We start from the raw sequence: 18,961 nt of genomic DNA, 5'->3' as shown, positions 1-18,961 counted from the left end.
TTTTACTGTAAAAAGAAAAGTTTCCAAGGCAGAGTGCTCCAACCTGCTGCAGGTGGGGAGTTGGGTGAGTCAGGCCGGACATGAGAGGAAAAAAAGCACAGGTGCCCGGGCACCCTGTCCTGGATTCCCAGCAGGGCTGACATCTCTATGTGGAAGTCTGTCACTCCGTGCAGGATGGAGGCAGGGCTGCCTGGCTGCAGTGCCAGACCCAAATGTGGCCAGTGTGAGCCAGTCAGCATCTGAGGCTCTTCCCACAAGACTAAGCAGCCAGCACTTCCCACAATGCCTGGTGCTCCCAGCACTTCCTCCCAGGGGGCTAGAACGCTGACACCTTGTACCTGTCTGTTCCAGCCAACCCATCCGCTTGTATCTTTCAGTGCTCACCCCGCCTGGGAGACGCCTCGCCGTTGTGGAGCGTGTTCCCAGTGGAGGCCACGTTCCAAGAATCCCACATGTGGGCTGCGTGTTGAGCCCCGTGTAAGCCCAAAGAGCACCATGGGCTGCAAACAACACGGCCCACGTGCCGCATGTTGTGTGGCCGAGCACTAAGGCAAGGGTGGGGAACCTAAGGCCTGGGGGCCAGATAGGGCCCCCAGCTTGCCTGGATCCAGACCCTGAGGCTAGTAGATTTTGTGTGCTCCAGCCCCATGGGGGGGAATGACAGGGGAGCCCACACTGGCACTCCAGCCCCGCCCCCCCGTCATCCCTGCCATAGGGCTGGAGCACACAGAATCTACTAGCCTGGGCCTCCAAGGCTCTGGTGTGCAAGGGAAATGTGGGGAGTGTCTTTCTGCTTCTCAGTCGGAGAAGGATTTTTTGGGTTGGTGTGGGGTTTTTTTGCTTCTTACTAGTGTAAGATTTTTTCTGATTTTTCTGCACTAAAGCCTTGCCTAAACTACAGTGGCACAGCTACAGTGCTGTAGCATGGGTGCTTCCTACATGGACGGAAGCAGGTTTTCCCCTTGATGTAACAGGTAATTTGCCTCTCTGAAAGGTAGTAGCTTGATCAGTATAAGAATTCTTCCAGGAGCTGACAGATGCATTTAAGAAGACTATCCTAAAACAGTGCTTCTGACTGAAGTCCTGTTCCAGGTCTGCATTTCCTCAAAGCCAAGGGGTGTTTGAATTGGCCTGTTACAGCTATGAGGTCAGCCACATGGTTTGGAAACAGTGTCAAAAGTCCAATCCCATCTCCTAATCATTTGGAAAGAGTATCCTTTCCAGACATCCTTTTCAACTGAACCATTTCCACTTTGGGTTCTGCAAATACAGCCACAAATGTTGAGTATTCAGGAAAGGGAAATGGACCAGCAAGCTCTGCAATCTGCATTCAGAAGGGTCCTCCCAACATAAAACGTCTCATAACCTGCAGGGCCATCTCTCCTAATTTTAGAAGGCTGCCAGCTAGCCTCAAACAAGCTGGAAGGCAGTGAAGAGAGGATGCCTAAAACTGGAGTGGAATCGCCTGAGCCAAAATTTTTGGCCAGCACTGTAGAGGCTTAATTCTATTCAGGCGGTAATAAATGTGGAATAACCAGAGACTAGTAAATCTATGTTGTACTGTACTTTATACTGCTCTGTGCTCTGTATGTTAATGCTGCACACACTTGTTATCAAGTTCTGATTTCCCCCATGGTATGTCTACAGTGTAGAGATTTTTCGGGGAAAACAGCTGTTTTTCCAAAAAAACTTCACGGACATCCACACTGCAATCGCAGTCTTTCGGGGGGGAAAGAAGATAGAACAGAGGGGCTTTTCTGACATTGGTAACCCTCTTTCTATGAGGAAGAAGCCTTTTTGCGAAAGAGCTCTTTTGGAAAAAGGCATGTGTGGACGCGAGAGAGGGAGTTCTTTTGGAAGACGAAGAAAGAGGAAAAAGCACAGGTGCCCTGGTGGCCACTCCATCCACAGTAATCACAGCTTACATGCAAGATAGCATCCATTCAGTGTGGATGCTATCTTTCGAAAAAGCATCCACTCTTTGGCAGTGTGGATGCTCTCTTTTGGAAGAAGATTTTTTGGATGATCTCTTCCAGAAAAGCTTCTTCTGAAAGAAGCCTGCAGTCTAGACATAGCCCCAGAAGTCGTAAAAAGAAACCTTCCTTCATAAGCTTCGGTGAGGTTAGTGTCACAATTTGAAAAACACTGACTCCTAAATTAATCAAATTTTCTGTTTTCCTAGGACTTTGGTGACTAATACCATGGAATAGGTTACAGTATTTAATATTTAAATAGCAACACACATTCAGAATGAAACATTTATGGCAATAAAAGTGCCTATTGCACAATCTTTTTTCTTGGCACTGTTGCCTAGTGATCTGGGCTTTGTGTATGTACCATTCTTCTGGCACCTTATAAGCAACAACAGTTACATCATGGTCTTGATTATATTCTCTGACAAATTTTGATCATTGGAACTGATTTTCATGTGATACAATATTGCTAATAAAATCATTCAGAAATAGCATCTTCAGGTCTTGGGACAAGTGAACTAAGAAATCAAGAAACATATCCAGCATCACTGCTTAAAGCAAAACAGTTAGATTCTTTCTATCATCTGTTTCCAAGATGACTAAGCAAGGGATGGTATGTATCTTGGTTATGTATTAATACATGCACACCATCCTTAACGGAAATATACAAAGTTTTTGACTAGGTGGGAGATACTGAGGGCTTTTCAGGAACTGATAAGGCGTATGAAGCACTCAGGTCCAGAGTACTAATGGTGACAAAAAGCAATTGTTAGAAACTGGAAGTCAGTGAATAGCGTGGAATTTGTATAAAGGGCTTGTGGTTTGGGCAAATGGCACTTAACTTGTTTTAATATTTTAAGGGAATATGATCTTATTTCTTACACTGAGTTGCCATACATATGAAAGTCTAACTGAGAGTTTAATTATATATGTTTATGAATTCCAGAATGCATGTCATGGCAGAATGTTAAGTTTTTCTGGTTACTACCGATTTGTGCATAATTACAAACAAAAATAAATCAGACCTGTTATTCATCATGTTGTCAGCTAATCTTTTTCTTCTGTAGAGAATCATATCTGCTCTGATACAGAATATCAGAAAGGTACAATGCTGAACCATTTTGGTTTTTGATTTCCTGAAAGAGACTTTTTTTTAGCCAAGTGTGCAGGTGAGGAGAAAACCTTTGTGCTGCTGTCCTCCCTCTGCGTATGATCGTATGTCCTCATGTGTAGGGGTTAAAGTTAAAACTTCTTAACTGTCAGAGGGATTAAACACTGGAATAAATTGCCTAGGGATGTTATGGAATCTCCATCACTGGAGATATTTAAGAGCAGATTAGACAGTCCTCTGTCAGGGATGATCTAGACAGTGCTTGGTCCTGCGGTGAGGGCAGGAGACTGGACTTGATGATCTCTCAAGGTCCCTTTCAGTTCTGGTGTTCTGTGATTAAGTCAGGGTAGCTTCATTGACTTTAATGGGACTATGCTGATTTATACTCACAAAGGATCCATTCCAAACCAACAATTAAACTCTATTGTTCCCACTACTCTTTAGTTTCACCCTTCTACCTTTGATGTGATCTGTTCCATGCATATCTTCCAGAATAGAGAGACTCTCATTTGTAAGGGCACCACAGGATTATTACGCAGTCAGGGCTTGATATAGCTCTCAGAGAAGAAGATGACAATCAATCAGTGACTTGAGTGGAAGCAGGCCCTAATAAAGATGAATTTGCAGGTGGAAATCACTTCTCATTAGTGGCAATATACTGAGTATTGGGCTTTGCCTTATTTTCTGCTCTGTAACAAAAGGTCAAAGTAAACTCCGGGGCTCACTTATTTGAAAATAAGAAATCATTCCTTCCTGTTCAGCTGCTTATAGGAGCTTGTAGCTGCATGTTGATAGAGGGGAATAGTGCTTCTCCTATTCAGGGCCTGTTAGTTTGCAGGGGGGGGAGATGACAGCCTGATCCTTTAGCTTGTTTTAAGGAGTTGAGAAGTTTACTGATTAGAAAAGAATAAAAACAGCAGCCTTAGCTTGTGCTTTCATTCCTAAAAGCAAAGTCTTGAAGGACATTGCTGATGTCCATCTTAGAAACAAAGGTGGCAAAAAACAAAGTTGGAGAGTAAGGATGTGAAAGGTGAACTGGGTAACCACTCCTGGGGAGACTTTGCTGTAGACTCTGCAGTATAAAGCTTAAATAAAGTATATTTAAGCTTTATACAACAGAGCCCTCAGTGCATGTAAGTGTGTAACCCAGCGGTAGGCAATAATTTTTGACTGGGGGCCACCTCAGAAAATTTTTAAGTGCCTCGGGCCACCCCAGAAGGGGCGGGGCCTCAGGCGGAAGTGGGGAGTAGACATGTCCAGATTTCCCCACTCACAGGCCTGATTGGTCTGTGGGTGAGGGAGTGTGTAAAGTCTTTGCCCTTCCTCCTCCCCCCTCCCCTGAGAGAACCACCAGCTGTTCTGAACAGCTGGCAGTTCCTTCTAGGCCAGCACTAGCACCCCTGGTGGTGGGAGGAGACTTTGTGCATTCCCCTCCCCGCCCCCAGGTCAATCACAGCGTGGGGGCGGGGGGGAGCATGCAAAGTTGGCCCCCACCCTGCAAGGGAGCGCTGCATTAGAGTCATGCGCCAGCAGAACAGCAGCTGGTGGTTGATTCTAAGTGCCAAGCCCCTAGCAAGGCAGAAGGAGACTTCTCATGCTCCCCTTGCTCCCCAAGCCCTGATTGGCCTGGGGACGGGGGAATATTAAGTCTCTCGCTCCCTGTCCTCCAGCCCATGACACTTAGAATCAACTGCCAGGGTTGACGCTCACATTCCCTCATCGCTAGGCCCTGACGAGCCTGGGGACAGGAAAGCAGCAGGACATCCACTTGGTGGGTCGGATCCAGCCAGCTGAGGTCTTTTTACCCACCCCTGGTGTAACCACTAAGATTTTCAGCAGTTACAGTTAACTTTTTAACTGACTTTTTGCATCCCTACTAGAGAGCTAGGCTCAAACTGGAATCTGTCATTTGAACTCTGTTGAATATTGATGGTTTTGGTCAAATGGAATCCACCACATGGCAAGTATTCCATAACTCCTTGCATTTGACATAAGCAGGTCAGAAACTTGCCCTAAATCAAGGCTTTGTCTAAACTGGGATGTTTTGTCCCCACATACTGCTTTTTGGTGACAAACTAGTGAGACGCATACACACTGTAATGTTTTGTTAGGAAAAACATTAAGTTTTGGCATCAAACTCACCCTTCCACCCCTGCATGAGAAACTTTTGACTTTTTCCCCTCCCTTTATTATCAACAATGTGGTCTCTGCTGTTTATTTTGTCAGTATTCCACAATGCTGGCGCTAAGGGCTGTGCTCAGTGTTTTGTGACCTCTGCTGCCCTGCAGGCATGTGTCCCCTCCCCTTTCAAAGCTCCGGGAAGTACCTGGCAGCTGTGTGAGCTGCTCCCCTTGGAGAACAAACAGAAAGAGCAAATCATTGAAATGCTGCCATTCTACCCTGACAGAAACAGCTGCAGATGGAAGGTTGGAGAAACTGCTGTGCTGCTTTGACATTCCTCACAGAGCTACTCATGATGCTGCTCCCAGTAGCTGAGGATGCTGTGGGAAAACTTGGAGTTCTCAAGAATGAAGGGATCAGCTCTGCCTTCCCACAACACTGAACTGTGGGATGCTTACTCACATTGCTTTGCTCTGTCGACGGGGGGAGAGGGCGAGCAATGAGATCATGAAATGTCGACAACAGAAGGCAGACAAACTAGTTTGACCTGTTTTCATTTTTGCATGTCGACAGCACTTTTGTTGCTAAAACTTCCAAGGGCAGATATAGCCCAAGATTCATGGACGTGGTTTGGTGGCACAGGAGGGACATAACCTCCCCAAACTGAAAGCTTCAGGCAGATGCGGGGTTTGCCCCACCCCCAAACACATGCCCCCATTGGCCTGACTAGCACTGCTCCCCCAAATATAGAAGTCAAACTATGTCCATGCATTCACTGTATGTCTTAATAGAAACTAGAGAAATACTTTCCTGGACCAGCACTCGGCACGCTACTATCCAGGACAAACAGAAGGAACAGAACAAGTTAGGGTGGCAGAATAAACTGATCAGCGGTCACCAACCAGTAAATCTGGATCTACAGGTAGATCTTAGAATCTCTGACAGGTGATCCTAACTGGTTTGGTCATGTGGCTATCAAGTGCCAGCACTTCAACTGCTCCTCCTCCACTGCTACATCTCCTCCCCAGCTCCTCCTCTCTGGCCCTTTGCCTTGGAGTTGTTCCTCAGAAGCCTCCTGCTTGCTGTGCAGGGCGGAGGAGGGCAAGGAGGGCACTAATGTCATGGTGCCCCCTTCTCCCTCCTGTATCCTGTCTCCACAGAGCAGAGAGGGGGCACAACAGGACTAGGGATAGAGCAAGTTTGTTAATTGCTTTTGGGAGTGGTGCAGGACCAGGGCCGGGGTGAGTCTGCCTTAGCCCCACTTCACCACCACCCAGGAGCCACCTGAGGTAAGCAGTGCCTAACTGGAGTCCACATACTAAACCCCTCCCCAAGTCATGAACCACCTCCTGTACCTCAAGCCCCTGCCCTAGCCCTGGGCCCCCATGCATGCAAACATCCTCCCAGGGCCTGCACCTAGAACGCCCTCCTGCAACCCAACTGCCTGCCCCAAGCTCAGCTCAGAGCCCCTCATGCTCTACATCCCTTAACCCAAGACCAGAACCTGCATCCCAACCCTCTGCCCAAGCCTGGTGAAAGTGAGTGAAAGTGGGGGAGGGAGGGAGGATGGAGTGAGCAGGGGCGGGGCCTCAGAGAGAGGCAGGGCAAGGAGCACAGAAGAGGCGGGGCAAGGGTGTTTGGGCTTGAGGTAGATCTTGGATTGCACTTATATTCAAAAAGTGATCTCATGCTTAAAAAGGTTGGCGACCACTGGGTAGATTGTAGTGATGTGTAAAGAAACAACAAGTAGTCCTGTGTAACTTGTAAAATCATATCAATAACGGCAGCTGAAATGTTTTGGTGGGGGAAGCACATATTCTGCACAAGGCGAATGTAACATCACCGCTCAAAGCTGCCCCTCAGAGACTGGTGTCCTATAAGCCCCTCCCCTCCATATTAATAAATGACATCGGTCATGTATATTTACATGCTCAAACAAATTAAACCAGAGTATGGTCATACAATTGGCTATGCAACTTGCAGTCATTCTTCATCAAGAAGCCTCTCCCAGCCCATACTAGCTACTCTTCAATCAGCACCTCTGAGCCCTGGGCTGCTTTCTTCCCCCAGGAGAGGACAGAAAACTCTCCTTAGACCATTTCCTATACCACTTCAGGAAGCCAGCAGGCCAACCCACTTTATTAACTTTCACCAAGCAGCAGCTCCTCCTCCATCTCTACACGCACGCGTCCATCCCCCTCCTCTTCCTCTTGGCCTCTCTTATCTAAAACCAGACTAGTCACATGACCTTAATTTTTTCCATCTGGGGAGGAGGGATTGGCTGAAATGCACCTCCCCTTAAAAAGCCAGGAAACTTGTGACAATAAACACATAGAAAAATTCTGCTCCCCCTCCAATGACACTTTCACAAGCGCCACCAGAGTTATGGATCCCCAGAGTTATGTATCCCAAGACCAAGACAATACTATTGCACAAGCAAAGCTGGCCAGCACAAATTCAACTTAACTTCCAGAGAAGCTCTTAGACATTGGGAAATCATGTCTGAGTCCAGGCAGACAGCCAGTGAAGCCTGGAATTTCCCTTCTAAGTTCCTGCATATGTATGGATGTCCTTTCAGGGAATTGCATCTATATTCGAAACAAGTCCTTTTAGGGAAACTGCTCTGACACCGGCATCAAGCAGCTGGGAACCGTCAGCCTGAAATAAACCAGCCCCATAGTGGAGCTGAGTGAATAAAACAGTAGAACACCATTTGAAAATTGTGCCTCTGGTACATATCCCCTGGTGGAGGTAGAACTCAGGAAAATAGGAATGTGAGCAAGACACGAGAAGTCATTCTTCCACTCTACTCTGTGCTGATTACGCCTCAGTTGGAGTATTATGACCAGTTCTGGGCACCACATTTCAAGAAAGATGTGGAAAAATTGGAGAAGGTCTAGAGAAGAGCAATGAGAATGATTAAAGGTCTAGAGAACATGACCTATGAGGGAAGACTGAAAGAACTGGTCTTGTTTAGTATGGAAAGAAGACTGAGAGAGGGCGTAATAGCGGTTTTCAGGTAACTAAAAGGTGTTGCAAGGAGGAGGGAGAAAAATTGTTCTCCTAGGCCTCTGAGGATAGGATAAGAAGCAATGGGCTTAAACTGCAGCAAGGGAGGTTTAGGTTGGACATTAGGAAAAACTTCCTGTCAGGGTGGTTAAACACTGGAATAAATTGCCTAGGGGGATTGCAGAATCTCCATCATTGGCGATATTTAAGAGCAGGTTAGACAGACACTTGTCAGGGATGATCCGACAATGCTTGGTCCTGCCATGAGGGCAGTTGACTGGACTCGATGACCTCTTGACATCCCTTCCCGTTGTAATATTCTATGATTATATGAAATGCTGATGACCAGGGATGGACTTGCATTAGGATTAGGGCTGGTTACTAGTCCCAGGCCTCAGATCTGGAGTGGATGATAACCAGTTTCCTCTGTAAGTTGAGAGTTTGGGCAGCCGCCCAGGAGAGGTTTAAATGCTGCCCATCTGGGATTATCCTGGCTCTAAGGGCTGGCAGCATATGTTTCTACTGGTGGTGCACACCCACACATGCTTTGGTGCACACAACAAAATTTATTCTGCACATGAATGGAAAAATGAGAGGGAACATTGATGGTGACCCGCAACATAGGTTTAGGCTTAAGGCCAGTGGGCGGGCATGGTGGCAGGGATGGAAAGTATTAGTGGCCACAAGTTAGGTTTCTGAGAGGAGCTTGGACTGCAATTCAGATTGGTTTGTAGCAGCAAGTTGGGGCTAAGGTTGGCACAAGCTGGTGGACTCAGGCTGAGGGTTAGGGTTAGGGTTAGGGTTAGGATAACCAAAGGTTATCCTAGGCTAGGGTTAATGTTAAGACCCTTAGCTCATAACAGCTCCTAAAAACTTGGCACCAGAGAGGAGGGGGAGGGGGCATGAAGAAGAGAGGAGCTTTCCAAACACTAGGGACAATGGAAAAGAAAGAGAAACAGGCAGGAAACAAGCGGAATGCAAGCCAAACCAAACAGCTGCCGGGAGTGGGGCAGGGCTGCTCGCTTTGGGAACTCCTTGGTAGACGGAAGAGCTGCAGAGGGCGCCACTGGGGGGCTAGGGTTTGGTATCAGGGGCTCTGCTCTCAGTGTGCGCGCGTGGAAAAGGGAGGTGAGGAGGCCAGAGAGCTTGGGGCCAAGTGCGCAGAAAGAGGGTAAAGGGCAGCCAGCTGCGGAGCGCGTCTACCCAGGGGCTGGGATTGATTGTGCGCGCAGAGGGTTGTCGGAGCGCTGGGGCGTGTGTGCTTCTCCAGGGGCTGAATCGTGCTGTAGTGCGGGTAGCCCGGGGCTGGCTCCTACAGTGAGGTGTTGTACGTGTGTCTCGTGCGGCGGGGCGAGGGGTGTGCAGTGTGTGTGCAGCCCGGGGCTGGAATCGATTGTTGGAAAGCGGGTGTGCGCGTGTGTGTGGTTAGCCAGGGCTTGAATCGCGGAGTGCGTGTAGCCAGGGTCTGAAGGAATCGGGTGTGTAGCCAGAAGCTTGCGGTGGTGGTGTGGTAAGTATCCAAGGAGTGGATCCCGCAGTGGAGTGGTGTGTGTGTGTGTGTGTGTGGGGAGGGGGAGGGGGAGTGTCGTGAAGCTAGGAGTGTGTGTGTAGCCAGGTGCTGGACCCTTGAACCCTGCAGTGAAGGTGTGTGCGCGCGTGTGTATTGGGCAGTGTGTATAGCCAGGGGCTGGACCTTGCATTGAAGAGGGTGTGTGTAGCCAGGGACTGGACCCTGCATTGAACGGTGTGTGGGGGGAGGGGGGGGGCGGCGGCAGGGGTTGGACCCTGCATTGAAGAAAGTGTGTGTGTGTGAAGCCAGGGACTGGACTCTGCTGTGAAGGTGTGTATGGTGCAGCGGGGATTGTGTGTAGCCAGGGGTTAGACCCTGCTTTGAAGGGGTGTGTGTGTGTGTAGCCAGGGGTTGGACCCTGCAGTGAAGGGGGGTGTGTGTGTGTGTGTAGCCAGGGGCTGGACCCTGCAGTGAACGGGTGTGTGTGTGTAGCCAGGGGTTGGACCCTGCAGTGAAGGGGTGTGTGTGTGTGTGTGTGTGTGTGTGTGTAGCCAGGGGCTGGACCCTGCTGTGAAGGTGTGTATGGTGCAGCGGGGATTGTGTGTAGCCAGGGGTTGGACCCTGCAGTGAAGGGGTGTGTGTGTGTGTGTAGCCAGAGGCTGGACCCTGCAGTGAACGGGTGTGTGTGTGTGTGTAGCCAGGGGTTGGACCCTGCAGTGAAGGGGTGTGTGTGTGTATCGTGCAGCGGGCAGTGTGTGTAGCCAGGGGCTGGCTCGTGCCCACAAGCACGCCCCGCACCAGATGCTGCCGGATCTGCTCAGCCTGCTGCTGGCCCTGCTGTGCCTGGTCCTGGCTTGGAGGCTGCTGTGGGGTCGGGCCGGTCCCGCCGGGCCGGTCGGCAGCCGCCGCTACTCGGTGCCGGGACGCGGCTTCCAGCTGAAGAAATGGGCCCTGCGGGGTCTCTTCTCCTGCGCCTTCCGCCGGCGCCAGCGAGCTCGCGGCCGGCCGTCCCGGCGGGAGCAGATGGGCTTGGGAGCCGGCCAGGAGGCGCTGTTCTCGGGCGCGCAGCCCCGCCATGGGGCGGAGGAGCAGGAGCGGCTGCAGGAACTGGTCCACGATGCCCATGTGAGTGAGCCCCCTGCTGTGCCACCCCCGTGCCACCCGCTCCCCTTGCCAGGGAGCCTCCGGGAGGGGGGATGAGCCCGGCACCTTTCCGGGGAGCAGGGAGGTGTGAAGGAGCGTGACCAGAGCTCCCAGCCGGGACTGACCGCTGCAGCCTTAGACGGGACCTCCAGAGGTCATCAAGTCCAGCCTCTGCCCTAGGGCAGGACCAAGCACCATCTATCTGCTCTTAAATATCTCCAGGGATGGAGATTCCACAACCTCCCTGGACAACTTTTTCCAGTGTTTCACCACTCTGACAGCAGGAAGTTTTTCCTAATGTCCAACCTAAACCTCCCTTGCAGCAGCTTAAGTCCATTGCATCTTGTCCTATCATCAAAGGTTAAGGAGAATAATTTTTCTTCCTCCTGGTGACACCCTTTTAGGTAAAGGTAGTCCCTGGGTTATGAATCATCGATTTACGACCGTTCGTCCTTACAACCAACCTCCCATTAAGCGCGTCCCTGAGTTACAAACGTGATCCGCACTTACGAACAGCGCGGACACATGTTAATAAATAGGGTCCGACTTACGAACAGATCAAGTTACGACCAAGTGCTTGGTACGTAACTTGTTTGTAAGTTGGGGATTACCTGAACTTGAAAACCGCTATCATGTCCCCTCAGTCTTGTCTTTTCCAAACGGAACAAACCCAGTTCTTTCAGTCTTCCCTCACAGCGCTTGTTTTCTAAACTTTTAATCATTCTTGTTCCTCTTCTCTGGACCCTCTCCAATTTCTCCATATGTTTTTTGAAATGTGGTGCTCAGAACTGGATGCTGTACTCCAGTGGAGGCCTAATCAGGACAGGGGAGAGTGCACGAATGACTTCTTGTGTCTTGCTCGCAACACCCCTGTTAATGCTGACACATTTGTGGCATAAAGGAATGGGGCATGTTTTTAGCTGGTGTAAGGATCTAGGGCTCCATGAACGCCCCTTTGATTCACTTTAGCATCTGGCCAGCATTGGACAAAGAAACGCACCAGCTGACAACCAGCTAGCCTGGACTATCACCTCTGCAAAGACATGTTGAGCAATGTTCCCAGTAAGCTGGGCACATGTGCAGCTGCTCAAGAGAGATTCTAATGCCACCTAGTTGATTAGCAGAGAGCCCACAGTTAGGTTTGTGTTTTTCCTGGTGGTGCACATTCAAACATGGTATGGTGCACACAACAACATTTATTCTGCACGCAGATGGAAAAAATCCACACTTGGAGTGAAAAGATTAGAGGGAACACTGAAGCTGAGCCCTCCACCTCTGCTTTCTTCCCAATTGTTTCGCTCTCTTGTCACATCTTGTCTTCCTTTGATTGTAAATTCCTCCTGACAGGGATGCATGCATCTATTTGTGCAGTGGGCGAGTGAGCTTAGCTGGGGCTTCCACACGCCACTGTAGTACAGATAATAAATACTACGAGACCAATGTTGCAGGAACTAGAACCAGAATGATATTGCAGGGTCTAGAAGCTGGTGATAAGAAAGTCCTGGTAAGAGGCCAAGGCAGAAGGTGCAGTATAACTAAAGACTTAGGGCCAGATCTTCTCCAGATGTAAATGGGCATTGCTTCATGAAGCAAGGTTGATTTACACCAGCTGAGGATTTGACTTACTTTCATTTTGGAGAAACATCTCACAATTTGTGATATTTTTTAAAGTTTTGGGGAATCCAGACTTTTCTCTTTTTTTGCCCAAGCGGATTATCCCACGTTAGTGGTGTGTGTGTGTTGGGGGAAGGGGTATTTTATTTTTTAAATAAAAGGATATTTGTAATGCTGGCTGTTTGAGTGACTGGGACACAGAGCAATTCCTGGACATTGCCGTAAGTGATGTTGGATGTGCATCTTAAAGCAGAGTTGGAAGAACCGTTCATGTCTTTTCCCATTTGTGAAATCCCTTTTTATGTCGAGGATTAATATCCCCCGTCCCAAACTGCAGGGGCCCGGTGAGGCTGTTGGGTGAGGCTGTTGGCTCCCCTGCCCAGCCTTACCTTTTCCCTCTTCAGACTGAGAGTAATGGAGCATCCAGAGATGTTCAACAATAGTTCAGAAACTCTCCAAATAGCTGTTTTACAATCCAAAGCACTTTCCTTTGCTCAATACAATTATCACACTTGGTTACCTCAAGTAAGGCACATGCATGCATACTTAGATGCTTAGATGCCCACCCAGTGCAAGTATCTTCAAGTACATTTTTCATGGGCAGGAATTTATCCACACCCAAAATGCACACACAAGTCAGCGCATGCATGTGCAAACCTGATTTTTGAACTGCAACTTGTGGTGATGGGGGGGAAGGGGGATTGCACAATTTGCGTGTTTATACTGCTGTATTTGCAAAGCTGGATCTAAGTGCATAACATGGGAGTCAGCATTTGACATTTAGACCCTTAATTACCCGGTTAGAATGTGACTGGATTTTACTGAAATATAATTCTTTCTTCCAAGCTACTATGTTGACTTGGCTCCGGGGCAGTAAATATACCCCCTGGATTCTGGGGTCAATACCAGTGCTATTTGCCAACCGTAGAGTCAATCTCGGTTGTAACTCCAGATGGCAGGCATGGGCATGCTGAAACACATGAGGCTCAGGACCTGTGACTAGGGTTCTTAGATGCTAAAATAAAACAATTCACAAGTAATAATTTTGACTTGAAATGTGTCAGAAGTCTTCAGAATGATTCCAAAACAAAGATTTCCCAGCATTTTGATTTTGTTAAAAGTTTTGAAAACATTTTTCCCTTTTTTGTCATGGTTTGGGACAAAGGAAAATGCCAAACACTGAAAAGACTTTTGCAAGTCATTAGTTCCACCTGCTGGCCTGCTCAAGGTAACTCATCTGGCTGCATCAAATGAAAGGCACAAGTGCCAAGTTCCTAAGAGGCAGGCCAGCCAAAACGGTGGGGGGAGTTAAGGGACCAACTGCCCTGGGGCCTGGTGATTCAAAAGCACCTGGGGCTCCTGGTCACCAGCTCTACTGCACCCAATGTTCCCTCTAATTTTTTCCATCTATGTGTGGAATAATGTTATGATGTGCACTGAGGCATGTGAAACCCATGGTGCCAGCTGTGGTCAGTCTGCTAATCAGTTGGGTGGCACCTGAATCTTTCCTGAGTGGCCATCCAAGCACTCATCTTAAAGGAAACACTGGCTCTGGCCCTTTCCCTTGGGCCCTTTCCCTGGTCCTTTCCCTTTCCCACCCCTTCTGAGAGCACAGAGTTGGGAATCCCCCCTGGCAATTTTGTTGGCCCCCTGCTTAGAGGAAGCTTGGGGGTCCAAGACTGTGATATGGAAGTGATTAATATTAAAAGGGCAAATTTGGTTGCTGAAGCTCTGTGCAGGAAATATGTCAGCGGTCTTCTCTAGTTACAAGCACCCTTGTTTCAAACATTTCTTCTAGAGGAAAATGTGACACTATTCATTGCAAAACTAGCAACATGATTGATTTAGGACACTATCGGACTTGTTCCAACTGAAGACAAAGCCAGGTTTTCAGTCATCTTTTCCTTCTCCTACAACTTTCTCCCAGTTGCTGCCCAGCCTTCCTACATTTCTTCTGTTTATCCATTTTAGCCATTGTTTCTCAACTCCCAAGTTAGCAAACAGGAAAAAAAAAATCAATAACTAATGAGCAATGGGACCATTGCACAATCAGTTGTTATAGTAATGGCTGTGGAATGCAGATTATTTCCCGTCCATTTCTTAAATTGACATGTGGTCATGCCGATAGTAAAACAGGAAAAAGCATTGTTGGAGCTCACAAGGCACGGAGGGCAGTGCTTCTCTGGTGGTGGTGGCTCCCTGGAGTGCCCGGGGCTATGATGCCTGGCCAGCGCCTCCTCGCGGGGGGGCCAGGGTTGCGTTGTCCTGCTGGAGGTGCTCCCTAGGAAGGGGGTAGTGCTGTGCTTCCTGGCCTAGGCCAGTATCTTCTTCTGTGGGTCTGGCAGCTCCTACTGGGGGAGAAGGAGGATGTGCTGCTTTGCTGGCATCTCTTCCCAGGGGGTGAGGGATGGGCTGTAGCAGCAGAAGCTGCCTTGCTCAGCCCTGGATTGTGGCTGCTACCACAGTGGCAGGGTCATGGCTGGTGGGGCTCCCTTGCAGTTCAACACTGGGGCTGAGGGCCAGGGTGGAGTGGTTTGGCTTGAGGCTTTGGGGTGGGGGTCCACTTACTCCAGCTGGTGACCTGCAACATGGAGAGATTGGGCCCCAGCCAGCTCTCTCTTACTGGTGTGGCCACCCCCCTGTGTACACTCTGCGGTATAACTGTCCCCCATGCTCGCTGTTTGTTGTGGTCATTCTGGAGCATTACTGTCCCTTCTACCAGACCCCTCCCTTTCCATGTTATGGAAAACAGTTTGATTCTAGGCACATCTCCTGGTGCAACTGTTACCCCAGATTTCACTGAAGACCACCCCAGGGTTAAATTCATATGGATTTATTAAAGGAGGAATTAACAGTCCACTATAGGGTTAAACTAAAGCGGACTGAGCTGTCATTGAATGCCACTAAAGGGTTAAACTAAAGGGGATTGAGCTGTAAGCACCGGGTTATTGTAGAGAGATGGGATGGAACCGGGATGGTTCCTCCTACATGCTTAAGCTTCCCTCAATGGGCCCACTTCCCATGAGGGCCCCAGTCAATTTGGAACACTATATCATTCTCCTGATGAAACTGCCTGTGAGTCAACACCCATTGTTACTGCCCAGAGAAAGAGGAGGGGGAAACTTTGTCACCTTCCCCTCCACTGTGGATTCAAGGAGGCGGGGGAAGGGGGCTTTTCCCCTTTCCCAAAGAGCAGCATCATACCCAAAACCTGGAAGGGGGAGTGGGCATATCGGGATTCTCACACGTTCCCTACTGTTACCAGATTTGCCCAATACTTTGGGGTATGCTCATTTATTAGCGTTATGGGATTGGGGGGAGGTTATCAGTGTGCTGCTTGTGCTTACTTGTACTCTCATATGGAGCTGAATTCTCCCTGCTGCCTCCCACTGGAGCTCTCCTGCAGGAACTAGGTTCCTCAAGATGGGGTTCCTCCCACCTTAGCAACACACACAGACACCCACACCCGCTAACAGAGTACGTCTGAGAGGACTGGGTACTCAGCACTCACAAGCTGAGCCCTCATATGTCCCTGGACTGAGCAGGCTGGGTTTAACAGCAATGCCACACTACACCCTCGTGTGCCTTTGGACTCAGTGGGCTGGATTAAACAGCACTTTAAGCTGCCATCCTCATAAGCCCCCAGGTTCAGCACCCCCTATCCCCACTTTCACCCCACAGTCATTCACTGGTAAACCACACGATGAGCAAACCCCACAGGATTTTGGGCAATCCAGGGATCTTTAGCTTGGGTACAAGAAGCTTTGTTGCAGAGCGAATGGGGAAGACAAAACAACACCCCTTGAGGAAGAGTGAGCGAAAGAGAAAGAAAGAGAGAAGCAACCAGTTTAACAATGGAAGTTATTTATTTCTGGGTAGTGAATATATAGCCAAACACACAAAACTGTCACAATGTTAAATCTCAATTGAAACTGATTACAAATGTTAGGTAACCATATAACAGTTTACACAGGGAAGAGTCAGGAGGCTATGTTAGTGGGGAAGAGGGGGAGGAAGAGGGAGAGAGACCTCACCACTCTATGGAGCTTGCACTGATGGGGTTCCCAGATGGTGATGGGAGCTGGGGGTCCAGAGGGCAGAAGACAAGCAGAGCAGAGCCCCCAGTATGATCAGACGGGAGATGAAGTCTCAATGGAACTTGTTGTATATTGGGTTGTAGATATAGATCTTGTTGTTATGGTAACTGAGTAGGTCACTGGGGTCAGCCCAGCTAGTCTGGGCTTGTTTGAGTTCTGTGCTATGCCATACAATGGACACTTGCACCTACTTCAGCTCTCTGCCTTTCCACTGATTTCTTCCTATGCTGTGAAACTCCCCACGACATAACAGAACTGATGCGGTTTAAATCCAGTTTTTCTTGGGCAAGGGTAGGAGTTTTGATAGGGATAGGACAATAGTTTGAGGAGGACACTGGATTTGTTAATGGGTAAACAGAGATGAGACAATAGAGTCTGATCACAGCTGGTTATGGGTGATGTTCCTTGAAGAAGCTCACAATGCAACTAGGCAGTATTTTGGATGTCAATAGGATCCATTACTAGAAATGGTCTGAAAATGACTAATTTGGGTGTGAGCAGGCCTGGGTTCATTAGCATCTGGAGCAGGGATTTCCCATCAGGCAGTGCTTCTCTGCTTTCGGTATCCCATAGTGCAGTGCTGTTCCTGCTTTGGAAGAACTGGTCTCCATTCTGTCTGCTAATGGAGATGACTCTCTGTTCTATCTTCAATGCAGATGAGGCTGGGGTGTTTCCTTAATTCTGTCACCCTTGTCTGAAGCCATTTAGGTGTGTCTTCCCCGGCCTTTTCACTGCTTTGTCTCTGATTCTAGTAGAGGCCTTGGGGAGCGGGGTGGTTTTCCACGAGTGTCACTCCCTAGTTCCCCAAGAGCACAGGGCTGGTAGGTAACACTACTCCATGTTGTCCTTTTCCTCTAATGTCCCTGGAAGGGAGAGCAGGTGTGTTGAGGTTCCCACATGCTCTCTACTCCAGGGCAAACCAAACCCTGACCTTGCTTTCATTTATGATAATAGGAAGCTGCATACCATTTTACCATTTAGGAGTTCTGGAACAAAAGGACTCACAGACAGATGGGCAGATAGATGTACATTTCTAAAATATATAATAGATTGCTATTTGCAAAATGCTTTGAGATGCTTGGTTGGAAGGGACTGGAGGCATGGGGATTGCAGGTGTTTACTAAAAACATTCTGTCTCAAGTCCACCGGAGTCATTCTTCAAGGGTATGTCTGCACTGCCACCCTAGTTCGAACTAGGGTGGCTAATGTAGGCATTCGAACTTGCAAATGAAGCCCAGGATTTAAATATCCTGGGCTTTATTTGCATGTTCCTGGGGGCCGCCATTTTTAAATGCCCTGTAGTTCGAACTACCTGCCCGCAGCTACATGCGGCATGGACTAGGTAGTTCGAATTAAAGCTCCTAATTCGAACTACCATTACTCCTCCTGCAATGAGGAGTAACGATAGTTCGAATTAGGAGCTTTAATTCAAACTGCCTAGTCCGTGCCGCGTGTAGCTGCGGGCAGGTAGTTCGAACTACAGGGCATTTAAAAATGGCAGCGCCCAGGAACATGCAAATGAAGCCCGGGATATTTAAATCCCGGGCTTCATTTGCAAGTTCGAATGCCTACATTAGCCACCCTAGTTCGAACTAGGGGGCTAGTGCAGACATACCCCAAAGGATTCACGTTAGGAAGAAAGAGCCTTCCACACTCTTTGAATAAGGAGGAAACGTAGCTGGCCTGATGATTTTTGACACACATCTCACTTCCCATTCATTCTGTGTCCTCTCAATACTACAGCATTTATTGTTGTGATTTGTTTATTTGTTTCCCTTTCCGAAGGCCCTGGATTCAGTTTACCTCACTGGGTTCACAGAAACCGACAAGACTTTTGTGATCACTCGCCTCGGAAGGCGTCCAAATGGCCTATGTGAAATGTGGCTCTTCCTCCGAGTGGATGGAATTGGAGAGTTTGAAGTAAGTGGAGGGTGAGAAGAAAATAGGTGGCAGGGAATAATATTCCAAAGTGATGTTTGTTGACTATCTGGGATATATCATTGAGGTGGAACCCCAACACTATGAATATAAAACCAGTTTATATTTTAAAAGTTGTGCAAAATATAGTGTGAAATCATCTCTTCATTGACATCAATAGAAATTTTTTGTAACCTTCTTTGAGAGCTAGTGATAAAAAGCGGCATATAGAAGCTAGGTATTATTATTTTGCCATTGACTTCTATGTGGCCACGATTTTCCCCATTCAGTTGACAACTGTGAGCAGTCCCACTGAAGTCTACATAGCAACATTGACCGACAGGATGATAGGAATAACGATGGATGGGCGGTGGAATAAAAGTGGTTTTATCCTACTATAATCACATGGGTCAATTTCCCTGTGTAGACAAACCATAAGTAGAGCTCTGCACGGATACAAAAATGT

At 48.4% G+C, this 18,961-nt stretch overlaps 1 protein-coding gene across 8 annotated transcripts in view; it reads left to right on the top strand.

Annotated features, from left to right (window-relative positions):
• The first annotated feature begins 9,174 nt into the window (after window positions 1-9,174).
• The window catches only part of LOC102454033 (rifampicin phosphotransferase-like), an 86,400-nt gene continuing 76,613 nt past the window's right edge, over window positions 9,175-18,961 (top strand). For 3 of the 8 annotated variants that reach the window (XM_075939965.1, XM_075939964.1, XM_075939970.1), the window contains exons 1-3: window positions 9,175-9,385; window positions 10,470-10,849; window positions 18,364-18,498. In XM_075939965.1, the coding sequence (XP_075796080.1) occupies window positions 9,190-9,385; window positions 10,470-10,849; window positions 18,364-18,498 (711 nt within the window). In that variant the 5' untranslated portion in view covers window positions 9,175-9,189. The other 5 variants (XM_075939969.1, XM_075939968.1, XM_075939967.1 and 2 more) reach the window with 5 other exon arrangements.

This window comes from Pelodiscus sinensis, chromosome 12 (assembly GCF_049634645.1).
Source record: "Pelodiscus sinensis isolate JC-2024 chromosome 12, ASM4963464v1, whole genome shotgun sequence".
NCBI lineage: Eukaryota > Metazoa > Chordata > Testudines > Trionychidae > Pelodiscus > Pelodiscus sinensis.
This window is presented reverse-complemented; position numbering and strand designations above follow the sequence as displayed.